At 34.2% G+C, this 20,389-nt stretch overlaps 3 protein-coding genes across 5 annotated transcripts in view; 1 reads left to right on the plus strand and 2 right to left on the minus strand.

Moving 5' to 3' along the window:
* LOC143246662 (zinc finger protein 704-like) overlaps positions 1-20,389 on the minus strand; it is a 57,915-nt gene that overhangs the window by 30,722 nt on the left and 6,804 nt on the right. For all 3 annotated transcript variants that reach the window (XM_076493724.1, XM_076493723.1, XM_076493725.1), the window contains exon 3: positions 1,367-1,560. In XM_076493724.1, the coding sequence (XP_076349839.1) occupies positions 1,367-1,560 (194 nt within the window). The remainder of the gene's footprint in view (positions 1-1,366; positions 1,561-20,389) is intronic.
* Positions 1-20,389, plus strand: part of LOC143246663 (protein cereblon-like) — a 63,112-nt gene that overhangs the window by 12,509 nt on the left and 30,214 nt on the right. The gene's annotated exons all lie outside the window — the stretch shown is intronic.
* Positions 9,034-19,806, minus strand: LOC143246664 (uncharacterized). The gene is made up of 2 exons (XM_076493734.1): positions 16,748-19,806; positions 9,034-16,566 (listed from the first exon to the last, which is right to left on the minus strand). The coding sequence occupies exons 1-2, from the start codon at positions 17,018-17,020 to the stop codon at positions 16,456-16,458; spliced, it is 384 nt and encodes a 127-aa protein (XP_076349849.1). The 5' UTR covers positions 17,021-19,806; the 3' UTR covers positions 9,034-16,455.

The following is a 20,389-nucleotide window of genomic DNA, read 5'->3' on the forward strand; positions in this document are numbered from 1 at the left end:
GGTGTTTTTTGTTTTTCTTCACTTGCAAGGATAAATAAGCCCTTATCGGGAATATTCAGATTATTTTATACACCTATGAGCACCTTTTTTTGGCAAATAGGATAAGCCTAGCTCTCTATATAAGCCCCCATCCACTGTAGCCCCTTTTTAAATATTAAAATTTCAAATGTAAATATATAATTAATATTATGTTCAATTTGCTTTAATGTAAATTTAATATATTTTACGAACGTGATACCGTAACCACAATATGACACTGATGTATAAAATATACTCCAAACAAAACACAGTACTGCAATTTTTGCTGTATCAAAAGAAATAAATATCCACTTCCAGGTATCGAACCATCCGGAGAGAAAAAGAAATAAAATACAATACATTTGTAGGTTTAATTTCAATCTCATTTTATACAATAATTATTATAATGTGAAGCTTACTCTTTTCATGTAGTCTGTTTTATGGTAGACACGGTATTATTCTATTTTATAGGCTAGGCCTATTAATGGCTTTTTTATATGCGACATTTTAATTCTGCAGATATATCTGTTACATGTGAGATTAAATGTGTGATATATCAGTAGACGTACAGTTAATGATCTATAACTAAATAGGCCTATAATGCTATATTATAAATTAAATTTTAGCTCAAACTTACCACAAAATGTCAAGTCTGCGTGGAATTTATTCGTGTAATTTACATGTTAATGTTAATGATAAAATTACCAGTTCGGCTAGCAGACGATAGACGCGTATATCAACGAAATATTGTGGTTTTGCGCACCTTCTCGTGAGGGAAGTTTGACCTGCGCAGCGAACGCGGCGAACAAACAAACAAATAGAAAGATTTCGAGTTATTTATATTGATTATACTTGTCACAAGGCATTATGTTAGATTTATTATATTTTTAACATTACATTTTTAATCTGTAATAACAGTATTTCAACCCCATTGTATTTATTGTATCCACTGCTGACATTTCGCTATATAAATAGCTCACATTACTAGTTGCCCACCACTAGTACAGCGGTAAGTCCTCGGATTTACAACGCTAAATTCAGGGGTTCGATTCCCCTCGGTGGGTTCAGCAGATGGCCTGATGTGACTTTGCTATAATAAAACAAACAAACAAACAAACAAACTATTACTATTTTGTTTTTGTATTCCAGCTGGACAAAAGAACTGTATATTGAGCGAAACGTGTCGTCTGCAATAGATACGAAAAATATAATGTGGTTAAAATACTGTACTAATTCTTGAAAATCCCTAAGAGACTAGATTAGAAATGTAATGCTAAAAATAAAATAGGCTTAACACAGTGTCTTTTGACAAGTATAACTAATCAAAATAGTTTAATTCGACATATACCTTGCATTTATCACTGACATGTTCCTCCATAAAGCCAACACTTTCATCCATCTCAATGCCTTCATCTTGACTATCTTTCTGTTTTGTAGCAACTGGGGGCGAAGGTGTCGCGGTTCTAATAGAGGATTTTGGACTGTCCAAACTGGATACGCCCGAACTGCTGGTGCTGCTTGCCCAAGAGTGGGGGTAGCTTCCTGCACGTACAGATTTTAAAAATAAACAAAGTTAATGTACACAATACCTTACAAAATTCCAAATTAATGGTTCGTCGATATTAACAATTTCTATTTTCATTTAAGATATACAATTTTTGTAATGCCTTCATTTCTTTTGTAATGTTTTGATATTTAGTAACGAAGTGTTTTCTGATCTGTGTCGTCAGTACAGTATAATGTTTTGATATTTAGTAACAAAGTGTTTTCTGATCTGTGTTGTCAGTACAGTATAATGTTTTGATATTTAGTAACGAAGTGTTTTCTGATCTGTGTCGTCAGTACAGTATAATGTTTTAATATTTAGTAACGAAGTGTTTCCTGATCTGTGTTGTCAGTACAGTATAATGTTTTAATATTTAGTAACGAAGTGTTTTCTGATCTGTGTCGTCAGTACAGTATAATGTTTTGATATTTAGTAACAAAGTGTTTTCTGATCTGTGTTGTCAGTACAGTATAATGTTTTGATATTTAGTAACAAAGTGTTTTCTGATCTGTGTTGTCAGTACAGTATAATGTTTTGATATTTAGTAACGAAGTGTTTTCTGATCTGTGTCGTCAGTACAGTATAATGTTTTAATATTTAGTAACGAAGTGTTTCCTGATCTGTGTTGTCAGTACAGTATAATGTTTTGATATTTAGTAACGAAGTGTTTTCTGATCTGTGTCGTCAGTACAGTATAATGTTTTGATATTTAGTAACGAAGTGTTTTTTGATCTGTGTCGTCAGTACAGTATAATGTTTTGATATTTAGTAACGAAGTGTTTTCTGATCTGTGTCGTCAGTACAGTATAATGTTTTGATATTTAGTAACAAAGTGTTTTCTGATCTGTGTTGTCAGTACAGTATAATGTTTTAATATTTAGTAACAAAGTGTTTTCTGATCTGTGTTGTCAGTACAGTATAATGTTTTAATATTTAGTAACGAAGTGTTTTCTGATCTGTGTCGTCAGTACAGTATAATGTTTTAATATTTAGTAACAAAGTGTTTTCTGATCTGTGTCGTCAGTACAGTATAATGTTTTAATATTTAGTAACGAAGTGTTTTCTGATCTGTGTTGTCAGTACAGTATAATGTTTTGATATTTAGTAACGAAGTGTTTTCTGATCTGTGTCGTCAGTACAGTATAATGTTTTGATATTTAGTAACGAAGTGTTTTCTGATCTGTGTCGTCAGTACAGTATAATGTTTAAATATTTAGTAACAAAGTGTTTTCTGATCTGTGTTGTCAGTACAGTATAATGTTTTAATATTTAGTAACGAAGTGTTTTCTGATCTGTGCTGTCAGTACAGTATAATGTTTTGATATTTAGTAACGAAGTGTTTTCTGATCTGTGTCGTCAGTACAGTATAATGTTTTAATATTTAGTAACGAAGTGTTTTCTGATCTGTGTCGTCAGTACAGTATAATGTTTTAATATTTAGTAACGAAGTGTTTTCTGATCTGTGTCGTCAGTACAGTATAATGTTTTAATATTTAGTAACGAAGTGTTTTCTGATCTGTGTCGTCAGTACAGTATAATGTTTTAATATTTAGTAACGAAGTGTTTTTTGATCTGTGCTGTCAGTACAGTATAATGTTTTAATATTTAGTAACGAAGTGTTTTCTGATCTGTGTTGTCAGTACAGTATAATGTTTTAATATTTAGTAACGAAGTGTTTTCTGATCTGTGCTGTCAGTACAGTATAATGTTTTGATATTTAGTAACGAAGTGTTTTCTGATCTGTGTCGTCAGTACAGTATAATGTTTTAATATTTAGTAACGAAGTGTTTTCTGATCTGTGTCGTCAGTACAGTATAATGTTTTAATATTTAGTAACGAAGTGTTTTCTGATCTGTGTCGTCAGTACAGTATAATGTTTTAATATTTAGTAACGAAGTGTTTTCTGATCTGTGTCGTCAGTACAGTATAATGTTTTAATATTTAGTAACGAAGTGTTTTTTGATCTGTGCTGTCAGTACAGTATAATGTTTTAATATTTAGTAACGAAGTGTTTTCTGATCTGTGCTGTCAGTACAGTATAATGTTTTGATATTTAGTAACGAAGTGTTTTCTGATCTGTGTCGTCAGTACAGTATAATGTTTTAATATTTAGTAACGAAGTGTTTTTTGATCTGTGCTGTCAGTACAGTATAATGTTTTAATATTTAGTAACGAGGTTTCATTTTTTTAGTGTTTCATCTTCGTTTGCTTACATGGTCTATAATTCTAAATGTAAAATAATGGTTCGCTATTACACATCAGTTATTAAGGTATGGACTACTGCTCAAACAAAGTATATTTGTGTTATCAAACTAATTTACATATTGGAGATTTTGTGCTTGGCTAAACTCTAATACAGTTTAGTTTACACTTTTATGTCTTCCTTACAATATAAGTCCCCAGTGACACAGCGGTATACGTTCGCGAACTTACGACGGTAGACACCGGATTTCGATTCCCGTGGTGGGCAGAGCATAAATAGTCCATTGTGTAGCTTTGTGCTCAACTTCAAACAAACTTACAATACAAAAGCTTAAAATTATACAAAATGTAAGTCATGTAGAATTATTACACAAGAGAATAACACATTATTGTGCCCCTAACAGAATTCTTCCTTCAACTTCTGTCTTCAACGTAATATTATTTAAAATTGAAGACATACACATACATACATACCTCATGTTATACATACACACCTCATGTTTTTGACTTTTTTATAATACTGTCAGCGATAACTGATATTGAAAATTTGAAGTTTAATATTTTGATATAGCTCTGAATAAAGACAATCTGCCTTCTCAGAGCCTCAACGATAACCTTTAGGGCTTAGAACGCTAAAATTCGATGTTCGATCCATATTGTGAGCACAGAACGAAAGCCAACTGTAATAGCAACAGAGAAATTAAAGGCTGGCTTATTCTATTCACACACGTGCGCTTGACCTCAGCCCTGTGTTATCACCCAACGTTCGAGTCAGATGTTTTTATAAATGTTGTTTTCATGGATTGTGACGTCAAACCACGAGTGGAATTGGGTAAAAAACAAAATCGAAAAAGACCTTATCCTGAAGGTTAGATGACGCACTTGATACAAGATTTGGGTTTATTTTATTTTAATGTCACAACATTTCTGACATTTTAAAATAGGGTTCCTTTTATTAACCCTTCTTTTTCAACAGGTAGTTGGGGCGCTTGACCCACAATCTGCCGGAGTGTTTGGGTGCTTGCCTCGCAATATGCGGGTTCGAATCCCCGATACACCAAACATACTCGTCCTTTCAGTCGTGAGGGCATCGTAAGGTAACAGCCAATCCTCGTATTTGTTGGTAAAAGAGTGACCCAAGCGTCTGTGGTTGGTGGTGATTACAAGTTGTCCTCCCTCTAGCCTTTCGTTGCTAAGTTAGAGATAGTAAGCACAGGTAAGCACAGATATCCCTCGTGTTGCTTTGCACGAAATTCAAACCAAACTTTCTTTTCCATATTTTCTTAACCTGTATTTGTACTGATTTAAAAATCAATAAACCTAACATCTGGAATTTTTTTTTAAATTGAGTAAATACGGAAAAAAAAAAACTTCAAATTTTTTTTCTTTCTAATAAACAAGAAAGGCTTCCACATTAGCGTAAAGAAAGAGACTGATAGATAAAAGTGAATAAAGATATTGAAAGCCAAGAATTAATTCTAAAAAGTCCCTGAAGATACATAAAAATCATGAGGGGAAAGAATCGTGACTAGAACCTTTTGGGGAGGGGGTGGAAGAGACAGACGGGGAAGTAAATAGCACAATCACACGAATATTTTAGTCTTGGTATCATTTGTGGTCGTGGAAAATATCCAGAGAAACGTGAATCCTAAAATTACCATTAAACAATTCTTAAAATGCAAGAATGTTGTCGAAGTGACCAAATACAGGTAAGGAAGATGTTTCATTACACTCGGTTCTGTCAGCTGTGAGTGATTTAAGACTTGCAGCTGTTCAAGAAGCTTCATGTGCCAGGACTGTCTTAGAGCGCGTGCACTGAAAGAGAGAGAAAACAAAAGAGTACAGATTACACTGTTACTTCATTACAAAAAAAAAATCGTGGGCGAAGAAGGTTTTTTTAGGACAGAGAGGCGTGGGAAGTCAAACTGAACAGCTTTCCAAGAACAACAACAGAAGCAGCACCAGTTAAAAACACCCCTAATCCACCTATCACAGCAATTTCTCTAGTATTAGGACTTATCGACTAGCTTTTAACCGTCCTAGCACAGCCAAGTGATTAGAAGCGCTCGACTTGCAATATGAGGGTCGCGGGTACGAATCCCATCTCCAAATACGCTCTCCCTTTCAACTGTGGGAAGCGTTATAATGTTATGGTCAATCCTCTATCCGCTGGTAAGAGTAACCCACGAGTTGGCTGTGGGTGCTGATTACCAACAGCCTTCCCTTTCGTATTTCACTGCTAAATTATAAACGGCTTGGGCCCGGCATGGCCAGGGGGTTAAGGCACTCGGCTCGTACTCTGAGGGTCACGGGTTCAAATCCCCGTCGCACAAACATGCTCGCCCTTTCAGCCACGGGGGCGTTATAATGTGTTGGTCAATCCCATATTCGGTGGTAAAAGAGTTACCCAAGAGTTGGCGATGGGTGGTGACGACTAGCTGTCTTCCTTCTACTCTTATACTGCAAAATTAGGAACGGCTAGCGCAGATAGCCCTCGTGTATTTGCGCGAAATTAAACAAAACAAAATCAAGAAACGATTTGTGCAGTTATTTCTCCTGTAGTTTTGTGCTAAATTCAAACCTAATTAAAACATCTTAACTGATTTATGATAATAGATATATACCATAGGAAGTATAGAAGATTAATAGTATATATGAAGTGATGGACACTGAGCTGTCCATATTATTGGTCAACTGAAAGGACCAGATAAGCAATGATATATATATATATATTATACGAAGTAAAACAAATTTAACCGATCGCTTTGGGCTGTTCAACGTTTAAAATGTTGGATTTCGTCAATACTATTGAGACGCAACTCATAATTTCTGTTCGGATTTAGCCATCAGGACAGCTAGTAATAGCTATAAATAATTCACAAGCTAAAAGGATTAACTTCCCAAGTTCAGAGTACTGTCACAAAATATTGCCCAAATCTGAAATAGTAATATATATTCGTAAAGTAGCGTCTCCTCAATAACTTTCTGGACTTACAACAATATACCCTGGAGTTCAATTTCCCGCAATGGACAGAATGCATATAGCCTGTTGTGTAGTTTACACAAAGAAAACAGCACCACCTATGAACAGTAAACGGCGGCATTATACTGTAACGAATAACAAATAGTTTTTTGTATTCGTTTTGTTTTGAAACTAATAACAAAGCTACATAGTAGGTTATGTGCTCCGCCCACCACGGGTATTGAAACGCGGTTTCTAGCGACCTGAGTCTGCAGATATACCGCTATGTCACTGAGGGCCTATTTGTTGTGATCACTGCGGACTTAGATGTAACCGCAAATTAGATAAAGTTAATTTACGGCCATAAACAAAATTTTTAGTTGCTCGCTTTGACAAAACTACTAGAAAACATGGAGAGAAAAGGGCAGAACAATGGCATGTTTGTCGCTGAATGTTTGTCGAAAAGCATTATTCCGTTGCTGGATTGAATATAGCTACCCCATTCAGACCCAGAATGTTTGAAAAAAAAAAAAAAGTGCATATTTCCAAAGTGTTTTTAATATACATTATGTTGTTCTGTGTTATGTATTAGTTTTCAATTGTTGAATGAATTTATTTGCATTATTTACAAAAACGACGAGCAGAAAATCAGTCAATTTTACCAATATGGAAAGTTATTTATTTATTCCATTACAAGTTGTATAAATTGAAAGGTTTTACGTAATCTACAACAGAACTAACTCGATAGTTTCACATCATTTCTAATTCTTTACAAATACAACCTTAAAATGTATATAACTGAAATTAAAATGACTAAATACGCATTATTACTAAATCAACAGACTCACCCACTAATTCTAGCTAAACCTTACTCTTTATATCTGATTTCAACTTTTCTAAAACTCTGAATAAAAATCCAAGCTTTGTGTTATGTGATAATCACCTTACGTCGAATCTCCTTTTGGCCAATCAACGGGCGCAGACAGCATCGTTGCCTTGCGCCATGAAACACCTAACCAACCAATCAACAATTATTTTTCAAATAAAAATATTCAATGTACTGTATGATGACGTCAGCGGAGTCCTTGTATCATTATTTTGTAGGTTTTATTTATTTAAACCTAGCTTTCCAGAATTTTCATCTTAGTTTATTGAATACAAGTTTCTTGTTTCATAATAAATAAGCCCATTGTTTGTTTCTCAGCACAAAGCTACACAATGGAGTATCCGTGATTTGCCCACTGCGGGTATCAAAATCACATTTCTAGCGTTATAAGCTCACAGACTTTCCCCTGAGCTACCATGAGGGGACAGTAAGTAAATTGTGTCAATATTTATCAGCATTTGTTTGTTTGAAGTTAAGCACAAAGCTTCACAATGGGCTATCTGTGCTCTGCCCACTTTGAGTATCGAAAATCGGTTTATAGCATTGTAAGTCCGCAAATATATCACTATGCCACTGTAGGAATGATTGATTAGTAACGACTGGGTAAGAAATTGTTAAATCAACAGTCAGTTAATTTATTAAGTGTACGTGACAATTCATAATCTTTCCTTTGTTTTATTAAATCACCTTGTAGATTTATTAACTTCTACGCATAAGTCGAATAAAAGGATGTATTTTAAAAACAAACGTACTGTTTTTTTGCTCACATTTAAGAACTTGACATACAACATAGGTTACAAAATCGTGACGTCTTATATATTAATGTAACGTGTTGTGTTGCTGAATGGTTTCTTTTCTGTAACGATAACAAATTTATTATTTATATATTCAATAACGTTTGATATCCAAACTGGTAGGCCTAGCATCCTCGTATAGTTTTTACCGAAATTATGAAGCTAATGTCACCTAACTCACAAATAAACTTACTTGAAGAATTTCTTTGCTAATAAATCAATAAAAAAAAGAAAAAAAAACTGACTCAAAACATATCTTACTAACTGAATCACTGTCCAACTGACACGACGTGGATAAGTTACTGACTCTGGTATTCAAATCTACTTTTATTTTTATTTTAAGTTCTACCGAAGGCCATTTACTTTCATGATGTTGTAGATATTGCGTCATCTTGACGTTTTACGTGTCCCTTCTGGTAAACAAATATCTAAATTACAGTATTAAAAATAAAACTTGCAACAATATTTTTATTTAAGGAAGATGATATTTCAAGATAGTCCGTTTTGTCATATCGCAAAACCTATAAATTTGCAAGCTTTATGATCTGACAAAAAACGCTGGTTCGAAATGTCATTTTTCCCGAAACGAAAAATATATAAAACTTGGCGGTTTTGTAACGTGTTCTTTGATTTCTGTCTCTTTGTGGCCAATGCAGTTAACTATATTTACTTCTACGTACATTTATTGTATTAACAACTACAATTCTCAATTATTTTGTCATATCATTTATACGCTGATATGTAGACTTACAATTTTCATAAAATATAAAATATGCAAGTTGTACAACTTAGCTTAAATTACAAACAACTGACTCAAATTTTAAAATTACACTTTTCACTTCACATAGCGCTAGTTACATAGTTAAAAATGTTTATTGTTTCAATAAACATTTTCATTTCGTAAGCTATACAAAAGAGCCAGAAATAGGCTTAGTTTGAAGGTCGACGTACGTTAACGAGGGCTATCCTAGATAGCCGTACGTAATTTAACAGTGATAGACCAGAGGAGAGGCATTTATTTCTAGCTTTTGGGTTACTCTTTTATCAACAAATAGTTTATTGACTGTAACATTATAACGCCCCAAAGGTGAACATGATCGGTAACGAGGTCTCGAGTCCGTAACCATCAGATTATGAGTCTAGCGACTTAACCATCACATTAAATAATATTTACTTCTTTTTTTTTTTTTTGTAGAAAGAAGACCCATTACTCAATATTGTTTTGGAATTCTAAAACCAGAAAGAGTTTAGCTGACAACCTTCAAGTATGACATCCGTCATGGTGTATCCTAATACGTTTGGTTTGATTTGTTTTCTCAATGGGGAAGACTATTTATTATGTGGTATCCATGGTATTCAACAAAATTTGTTTTCGACTTACCAAATACTGTGTAGATATGTCGATCAGCGCCAAGGATGTCCAGGTGGTTAAGGCACTAGTAATCCTAGGGCCGCGGGTTCGAAACCCCGTCACACCAAACATGCTCGCCCTTTCAGCCGTGTGGGCGTTATAATGTGACGGTTAATCCCACTATTCGTTGGTAAAAGTGTAGTCCAAGAATTGGCAGTGGGTGATGATGACTAGCTGCCTTCCCTCTAGTCTTACACTGCTAAATTAGGGACAGCAAGCGCAAGTTGCCCTCGTGTAGTTTAACGTGAAATTCAAAATAAACCAAACTATGTCGATCAGATTTAAAACTGTTAATAGATTTTGATTTATTTATTTATTTATCTGTTTATCAGGACGTCTGTGACTTGCTAATTAATCCCACAGTTATTCAGTTAAAAGTACCACTTAATAACAGGATTAACATACAATTATCTTGTGTGTTAGGGGCAGCCAGCTATATGTATTGTTGGTCAGAATAGAAGTTGTATTTAATTATTAAACTTAAAGCACACTTGAAAAAAAACAAAAAGGTAGTAATGTTGTTCTGTGTGAATAATAATAATTATAATTTGTGTTGATAGGAATGTCACCAACAGGATGAGGGATCCATGTGTGCCAAAGTCCCTGCCTTATGCCTCAAAGTGTTCTTTTTTAACCTCTTTCCTAAAAATGATCAACAATTGCGAAGAGATACACTTGATCACACACCTTGTTTGCTGCGAGTTATTAGGGAAAAAGTGTTTTAAAACAAATAGAATATAGGGTACTGTAGGAATTTACAATAACTAAATGGACAGAAACACAAACATTCATCACTGTTGTAGATAATATGAATATTTATAAGACCAGATGAACAGGATTTAAAAAGCCACATAGTATCCTCTACCCTCACGTTTGTCTTAGTGCTTGAAAAATGAGTTTGTTTGTGTGTTAATGAGATATTGTCTTCTGTTTCGCATATTAATTTGAAATTAGTGGTGGAGGTAATATGAAAATTTGTGACAAAACTTGCAATTTTATGTATTTACGAAAGTCTCAGTTCTGTTTAATTATTATTGTAAGCCAGTAGTTTTAAAAATCAACGACATATATATATATATATATATAGTTTGTTTCTGAACATTTTTTCAGCTATAACAAAATGTTTACACATCGAGTAAACTTGATAATGCACTTAAAAAACAAACTAATGACAAAACAAAGAACTGGTATACTGATGATTTAACCATTCACCAAGGACTAAATCATTTAGTTTCAGTGTTAACAGATTGGTACCCACGCTTGATTATTTTCAGTATTGGCCTACTTCTTGGTTTGGTTTGTTTGTTCTGAATTTTGCGCAAAGCTACTAGAGAGCTATCTGCACCAGCCGTCCCTAATTTTGCAGTGTAAGAATAGAGTGAAGGCAGCTAGTTATCACCACCCACCGCCAACTCTTGAACTACTCGTTTACCAATGAATAGTGGGATTGACTTTCACATTATAACGTCCCAACAACTGAAAGGGCGAGCATGTTTGGTGCGACGGGGATTCGAACCCGCAACCCTCAGATTACCACTGGAACGCCTTAACCCACCTGGCCATGCCGGGCTCCCAGGAAGAACTAATGTATCTAATTTTTTTTAAATTCAGTTTGTTGGAATTTATTTATTTAATGTCCAGTTCGCCATAGTCACTCTCAGAAGTACTTTCTACCATCATTCCTGTAATTTGCTGGTCACGTTAATAGAATTTATGGGCCATGTAAAATTCATTATACTGAAAATACATTGTATATCAAGTCGTATTTTGAAAACCTGTATCCTTATTTAAGGTGCAATTTGTTCTAACCGTGATACATTACTTCCAGTAAACTGCATACTTTAAAATTACTCTAGTTTTATCTTCTTAACTTCATCCACTCTGTCAGTTGTATTATAATAAAACCAGTTGTTAAGGGAGATATAAAGACTGTATTACAACACACACATTATCCGTGTTCGTGTAAGTCATATATATCTATCCATTCCGAATATGAACAGTCATAAGAAATATATAAACGTAAACAAGAAAGACTTATGTTAGCTCTATATATTAAAATAACTCGTTTAGTCAACCAGTCAGGAAATATGACACTCAAATCTCCTGTGCTATATTGCAATTACGCACTTACTAACTGAAGGTCAAAGAACGTTGCCAGTTTGTTTACATGTATAAAGGAAATGTACGTGACTACTCGCGCTTAATAATAATAATAGGAAGCCATCTGCGATTGGAGGTTACAAGAATGTAATATTCAGCTGACTTATAGAGGTGTACATAATAATTGCGGAAGTAAAAATGTAAGATAAGCCTTCACTGGTTGTGAGAGCACCATAATATTTACGTCGAAGTTCAACATTTAATTACCAAAATAAAGAGTAAAAGTATTAATTTCCAAAGTTGTACTGAAAGACAATAATGAAGATAAAAAGTACCACACTCTGTTTCCGTTTGCTTTTTGGAATTTCGGGCAAAGTTACTCGAGGGCTATCTGCGCTAGTCGTCCCTAATTTAGCAGTATAAAACTAGAGAGAAGGCAGCTATTTATCACCACCCACCGCCAACTCTTGAGCTACTCGTTTACCAACAAATAGTCAGATTGACCCCCCACGGCTGAAAGGGCGAGCATGTTTGTGTGACAGGGATTCGAACCCGCGACCCTCAGATTACGAATCTAACGCTTTAACCCACCTGGCCATGCCAGACCCCATGTTTCCGTAGAAATATGAAGAACCAAAGGTTATTCACTATAATTAGCCATGAAAATGCCATGTTGAAATAAAGGGCTCTCCGACCATGTACAGTTGGTTGATAACAAACTCAATAAAAGTCCTACAGACAATGAAAGAGATGTGAAAAACATCATCCGTAATTTTATATTTAGGGAGATGAAACAAAGTAAAACTCAATACAAAATTAATTTTAGGCATCTGTATTATTGAGGATGGTACAATCAGAATTTGTGACACCTAGTTACCATAAAATATTATGTTATTAATATAAACAGTTGAAAATAACTTTAAAATGAAAAAAACAAAGAGATATATAAAGAACTTCACAATTTCAGAAAATGTAGTTTTATATTAATGTTTTATGAGATAAATATAGTTGCGATTGCACTTTTGAGGGCCCGACATGGCCAAGTGGTTAATTTGAGGGTCACGGGGTCGAATCCTTGTCACACCAAATAAGCTCGCCCTTTGTAGCTTTACGCAAAATTAAAACAACCACAACAAACAAACGAGCATTTTGGAAATTTAATGTTGTTTATAGATCCGCGTGGAAACTATATTGAACAAACTGATTGTTAGGCATCAAAGAACTTTCTATGGTGACTAGAAAATAAAAGATAAGTTTCTGCGTTGTTAATAAAGAGAAGGCAAATGATTGGACAATATGACGAATCTACCGTTGTACATTTATTTTAGGGCCTACGCTCCTTTCAGTGCAGTTTTCCTTTTTTGTCTGTGACATATACTCTTCACTGTCTACTGCGCAAGTCCCGCCTGTTCCCGAAACTCATAGAGAATTCTTGAAAATGAGAAGCAACAATATTTGTTAACAAAAGCCTCCGAGAATTTTGTTGAAAATTCTACAAACTCGTGATTCTTATAAAAAGCGGCTAGCCGCGAGAGGAAGAGGAAATTATTGGACAGCTACAGTCAGTACGCTATAGGCCTGGGAAACTATAATTCAATTAACGTCTATTAATCGGAAAACTACAGAATTTGACCAGGATTTCGAACATTACAAACTATTTAACTTCAATAAATTACTTAGGGCGTTATTATTTCTACGAGGAAATTAAATACCTCTCTAAGTAAGAAGTGAGGCTTTAACCGCTCTGAGACTAACCGAAATACTACCTTAAACAATGTGCAACAATATTAACTCAGAATTAATTTGTTCGACGTGGAGTTGGATCGTTCATAAAAAAAAATTCAGTTCTATACGGGATATAAAACTCAGTATTGATTATAAGTTTGTAAAGCTCTTGTATATAAACCAACATCTATAATGATTATTAGTAATAACCGTTATTATAAATTGTATTGTTTTTATGTTTGTATATTAAAATATATGTGTTAAAAAAGGGGAAATTGTGTGTATCAGTCTTGTTTGCGAATAAGGTAAAATTGATAAATATTAATATTCTATTAATTTCTAGATTCAAATTTCCGGTTATTTCAAATAATAATATATTAAAATAATTACCAGAGTAAATCAGAGACTCGTCCGAAATAAATTATAACATGTAACAACAGTCTCATAGGTTTTTCTTACTGTTAAGGTATTGCCAGCGTTTGAAAAAAAAAAAAAATTTGACGCTAAACTGAGAATAAATCTAACTATTGCGGTGTGAAACTAGAATGAAATATGAATTACTAATTTCAAAAGTCTGGAAGAAATGAAACTTTGGTAAGTTGCTGTGTTGGATTTACCAAGAAGTTGTAGATTAAAAAACAAACCAACCTTCAAAAACAATAACATTTAAATTTTCTGAAAACAAACAATGAAAGCGATTCTACTAAAGGTTTGTCGTTTCTTATTAAGCACAAAGCTATACAAAGGGCTGTCTGTAATCTGCCCACCACGGATATCGAAATCCGGTTTCTAGCAGTATATACCGCTGTGCCACTGGGTGTCACCAAAGAAGGAAGAAGTCATAATTATATACTAAATATGAGGTTATTCTTCAGACAGACATAAAAATTATATAATCAATACTCGACAACATTTTTGCAAAGTTATTCCACAAATTTATAAAAAAAAAAAAAAATGGCTGTTTTTCACATTTCCAGGCAATTCCTTCAAAAAAATTGAATATTTAAGTAGACAATGTTCGATGTCATACGTATATACACTGCTGGCCAAACTCTTGAGACCAGTTAACATAAAGAAAAAATATGCATTTTGCGTTTAGTCTCAACCACTTATTTGAGTAGAGCTTAGAAATATGTAAATAAAAAAAGGGAAAATAAAAATAAAAACTTTTTTAGCATTTAATAGGGAAAATGTAAGCATTATGAAATTAGCCTAAATACTATCTGGTCAAAAGTTTAAGACCATAGCACAGTTTAAAAGCAACTTTAAGAATTTCTTTACAAAAGTAGCATACTAAACTTGTTTGACAATCCAGGTTGTCTTATACACCAAGCCTCAAAGAAATACATTTAATTTGCTCAAAATGAACAGGTGGTTAGGACCCTCGACTCGTAATCTGAGAGTCCTTGGTTCGAATCTCCGTCACATCAAACATGCTCGCCCTTTCAGCTGTGGTGGCGTTATAATGTGACGTTCAATTCCACTATTCGTTGGTAAAAGAGTTGGCAGTGGGTAGTGATGACTAGCTGCCTTCCCTCTAGTCTTACACTGCTAAATTAGGGACAGCTAGCGATGACAGCTCTCGTGTAGCTTTGCGCGAAATTTAAAAACAAACAAACAAAAACAACAGGTAGAGCAGGAGAAAGTCTACGGACTTACAACACTAAAATTTGAAGTTCAATTTCCTTTGGTAGGCACAGCTGATAGCTACGTTCTCTGTCACGTGTCTTGTCGGTGAGAAAATATTATAAGTAGCTTCAGCGAGATATAAATATCGTGCAAATTACTTATACACATATCAGACACTTGGTTTAAGTATGAAAATAAAGGTGTGGTTGGGAGCAGTATTTTATAATACTACTACTGGTGACAGAGAACGCGTTAATATGGTTATGCTTTCAAACAAACGTGTTATTACATAGTATATATAAATATATCCTTCAACCTAAGCTGTTCAACACTGAAAATAAGCAAACTTATGTGTGAGAAATGTGATAAAATATTTGCTCACATTAAGAATTAGTTCTCGATGTACTTTTAGTTTACAACATATTTTATGCTAGACTCTTAAGTGTGGTTACAATTTTATTTTTGTGGACCTGAAAGAGAAAGAAATATATAGTTAATTGACGTATTAAATTCTTGGAGTAGCTGTACTATATTTCTTCGTAAATAGAGATTGTTTTTATTCGTAACTAAACTCTGTATCGTATACTAGTTTTAATTTACGAGCTTAAAAATATTAAATATTAAAAAATAGACATTTTCTATTTCAATAACAACATACACCCATTACAATGAGTATCTCAACATTCAACAAAAGCAGATTATTGCGCATGCGCAATTCTTTATTTAAGTCGAATCGTATAAAAGTTTCGTCGCATTGTCTATTTTTGAAGACATTTCAGTAGATAAAATTAAAAGTATATATATATGTTGGTATAAAATATATGTTATTATTTTTAAATAGTTCTACAGTTGGATATATTTGATAAAATAAGAAAATTTAATTTGCCATCTTGACGTTACCCTAACCACCCCCAAATAGTGTGGCATTATATATGTTGTTAAAAGATATAATAATTTCCCAGTAGACCTTATTACGGTTAGGGGTTTGTTGACGTCACAGCGCGATGATGTGAGTGCTATTTCTAGCGAGCGCACGTGGATCCAGAATGTACGGGCAAACAAACCGGCTGTTTGGCGTGAGAGAATAGCACACGCAGTATCAATTTTGAGAATAAAACTGTTAGAAGAGGATACTCCAGGAGCCACGTTTTGTTATGAAGACATAGATCAACATTCAAATACTCAGCTGAAAAGATGATTGTAATGTCGTCGGCTCCTAGTCGCATCAGGACACAGAACTGGTTCATTTGAACAAGAGTTTGGAGCCTTCCTTTTTCTAGAGAACCGTCTTATCTACACAAAAAAACAACGAGCGTGAATCTTTCTTACCAGGTTGTTGGTTTATTTAAGTAATTCCTGTTTTATTTATTTACTTTAAATTATACTTTTCCTATTCTCTGAGAATATACCAAACTTTAGTATTATTGGTACAACACACTAATTAACATCAATAATATAATCGACTTTATCTTGCCTGGCCCGAAGTATAGTTGGCTGGTACAGGATCAGGGTGATCTTGAGTTGGTCCAGTGCCATCCACAAAGTGTTTGCTGCAGATGTAGGTGTTTTTCGTGACATTTTGGATGGAAAAGTCCTTTCGTAAACACGCTCGGACCCATCGTTCACATTTTTCGCGAGATCTTCTGGGTTTGGGAAAAGGAATGAAAACAACCCCTCTCATGCTCTCCTTTCCCGAGTATCTGGAATCACTTCGACATGAGCCCCAGCAGCAATGTTTGTTGACCATGGCTGTATGTTTCGGTGGCCACGTAGGAAAAACGTTTGTAATGTAAAATTAATATCCGCTTGATAATCTCTAATCGCAATCCAATTGCACGTCTATGAACGAAATTCCTTGTAGTTCTGCCAGTGTTCTTACTGGGAATGTTTGCCCGGTTTTTCCGGTTTGTATTCGCGCGTGCGCACTGGTGCATTGCATCATGATCTAAAAATAGCACAAATCCACAACCCTGATAAGGCCTTGTTAAATATATTTTAAATATCTGTAATAAAACAATTTACTTCAACTATAATTTAAATTTATTTAAAGATATGTTTATTTAATGGCTACAGTAAATTTGACATTTTAGTAAAGTTTCAAATTATTTTGTATTAAATTTTAATTTATTTGTTAAAGATTTAGTTTCTAATAATTTAAATGCAAAAACTTTAACTTAATGTCAATGTTTTTAGAGGACGCTAGTGTATAAGATATCAGTATGAAGGCGCGTTGTATTTATAATGAATCTTGTAGTAGAATTTATAGTGTGTTTTTTGTGATTTCCCACAATTCATCGAAAGAATAAACATTCTGAGGAAATATGGGTACTGAAGTAAATTTGTTGGTAGTTTGTAATATAACTTATTATATCATTAGAGATTATCGTACATTATTAGACTCTTGCGAATGTTAGAATCATGTTAATTATTCATATCGTAGAGCTTTAATACGACAGAATTAGTTTCGCTATCCCTAAAGGATTAGGGTCTGGGTGTTTAGAGCCCACGACATTCCAGATCCGTCTATTGGTAGATACGACTGATACCTTTTAAAAACATGTAACTGCTATTAAACACCCTGTTTTTCTCAATCAAAAAAAATATAATAAAGTAGCCTCCACATTTGATCTAATTACTATCTGGTATTATATATATCTGGGGAAAGCTGGTATGGGCATTAACACTTGCTAATAAAGCAGAGAACAACGTTAACCTCAAGATGAGGTAAGAGGGCCGAAGGGTTGTTCTCTGCTTTATTAGCAAGTGTTAATGCCCATACCAGCCGTCTTGAGATATAATTTCACTTCAAGTGGGTTTCTTGTCATCACGAATATCTAGTATTACTATATTAAGTTTTATTTATACCTTCTATATAGTCCAAATAATGATATTTGTATATTTCCCTTCAGCTTCCTGATAATTCTTAATAACCACAGAAGTAACACATTAAGAGCAGAATTTGTGTAATGATATTTTTCCTTTTATTTAAAGAGAGGGTGGTTAATACGGAACTAATGATTTTATCAACCTACACTCTGATCCCTTACTGCCACTGACTCGCTGACTTCCTTTCTCACTTCACATTTGTTTCTATTATATCTCTGAGTCGGAATATACCTAACACTTGGCTACTGTGACCGCAGTAACTTCAAAATAATATACATAAAATATTTCTAGTGTCTCGAAACTGTTGAATTTCCATAAATGGAAGCGATAAATTGTATCGACTACTTGCGCTGTTTCAACTAAACTAAAATCCAACACAAGTCTCACTGAACGCGACCATTGTGGGTACGTTACACGAAAAATTTGCTTTCTTTAGAGCATAAGCCTTTGATCTATTCATGAGCGCTCTTTAATTATTTCCACCTTAGGGTAAAGTAATCTATTCAAACTTACGATGTCGAAGGAGGGGCCATATATGTATAAACATAGTTCATAATATTTTATTACGCAATATTACTTGCTTCATATGATTCGTTCAACCATCAAAACAAGTAACATTTATGCGTAAAAACAACGTACTTGTATGATTTAATGAATTAAACATACTGGATCCAGTAGCGCGGTTAACATTTTGGTTCCGTTTGATTGAAACTGGTGGCTATATGCATATGTTAAATTCAGAGAGAATCCGTACCATACTCTCTTTCAATATGAGATTGGTTTCTATTTGTAACTAAATCTTGTCAGCTTTACTCTTAACGCTTTCACACGTATTCAAAAATCAATACATTTCGTATAATAACAATTTTCATCCCTTTAAATTTTAAACTAACACTAAACAGTAGCAGTAAACTGCACGTGCGCAATTATGTATTGAAGTTACATCGTAAGAAATTTGTCGCATGACCTTAAAATTTCAACTGTTGAAAGGAATTCTTTATATATGTGCCAGCCGCGGCTCGCAAAAGAACCGAGGTAACTTTTTTCATTCTCTTCGCACGAATTTTCCTTATTCTATCACTTTAACGCATCCCATTTAAGCTACGCTTTCTTCCAGGAATTGTTAAATCGATAAATCCTAGTCTTTTTCAACTGTTTCATGGTCTGGCAGACCAGCGTAGCCAAAACTTTATTCAATAAAACCAGGTAAATTGAACAACATGGCAATGGTACTTATAATAGTATAAAACTGTTATGAGCATTCAGTATATTACATGGTTTAGAGTCAAAATAAAATCACAGAAACGAAGAATAAAACAACTAGTAAGGGGAGAATGAGCTAATAGGTTTTTTTATAGCAGTTTGTGAAACAAATTAAGCTAAGTTATTGTAATGTAAACTTGTAAAGAATGAACACCTAGCTGAGTATACAGAAATGTCTGAATGCGTGTTCACAAAGTGGTAAGGAATATGGTTTTTAACGAACTATGCATGTGTATTTTAGCGTTAAGAAGTATAGAGAAACTGCATTTAGTATAATATTCATTTTTTTAAAACTCGACGCAGGTTAGATTACGTTTTAAAAGGTATATTGCACAAAAATGAAGTCAGTCGTCACCTAATAACAATGATGTATCCTACTTATTGTATTAAAAACAGGTATGTGATGCTGAACAAGAGTGCAATATGGATTTCTCAAAAAAAGGATTTCCTAACAATAGGAGAGTTGTGATGTTTTACCGAGAAGTTCGGGGAAAAACGTAAGCGTATTATTTAAATAGATGTTACCTATTAAAATAAGTATTTAAGGACACTTGAAAGTGATTTATTTCTAATCCCATCGGAACGTAAAGAACATGCTGACAAGTGAACAACTTATCTATTATTACCAAAAGTTACATGAACAGTTTACAATCCCAAATATTCGAAGTTGACGATGTTTTGGAGCAGTGAGCTTGTGCTTGGAGTACAGTGATATCCATGTCACACTATCCACATTAAAGCGATCTCCATGCCACACTATCCACATTAAAGCGATCTCCATGCCACAGTCTCCTCATTAAAGCGATCTCCATGCCACAGTCTCCTCATTAAAGCGATCTCCATGCCACAGTCTCCTCATTAAAGCGATCTCCATGCCACAGTCTCCACATTAAAGCGATCTCCATGCCACAGTCTCCACATTAAAGCGATCTCCATGCCACAGTCTCCACATTAAAGCGATCTCCAT

The sequence above is a fragment of the Tachypleus tridentatus genome, chromosome 3 (assembly GCF_004210375.1).
Source record: "Tachypleus tridentatus isolate NWPU-2018 chromosome 3, ASM421037v1, whole genome shotgun sequence".
Classification (NCBI taxonomy): domain Eukaryota; kingdom Metazoa; phylum Arthropoda; class Merostomata; order Xiphosura; family Limulidae; genus Tachypleus; species Tachypleus tridentatus.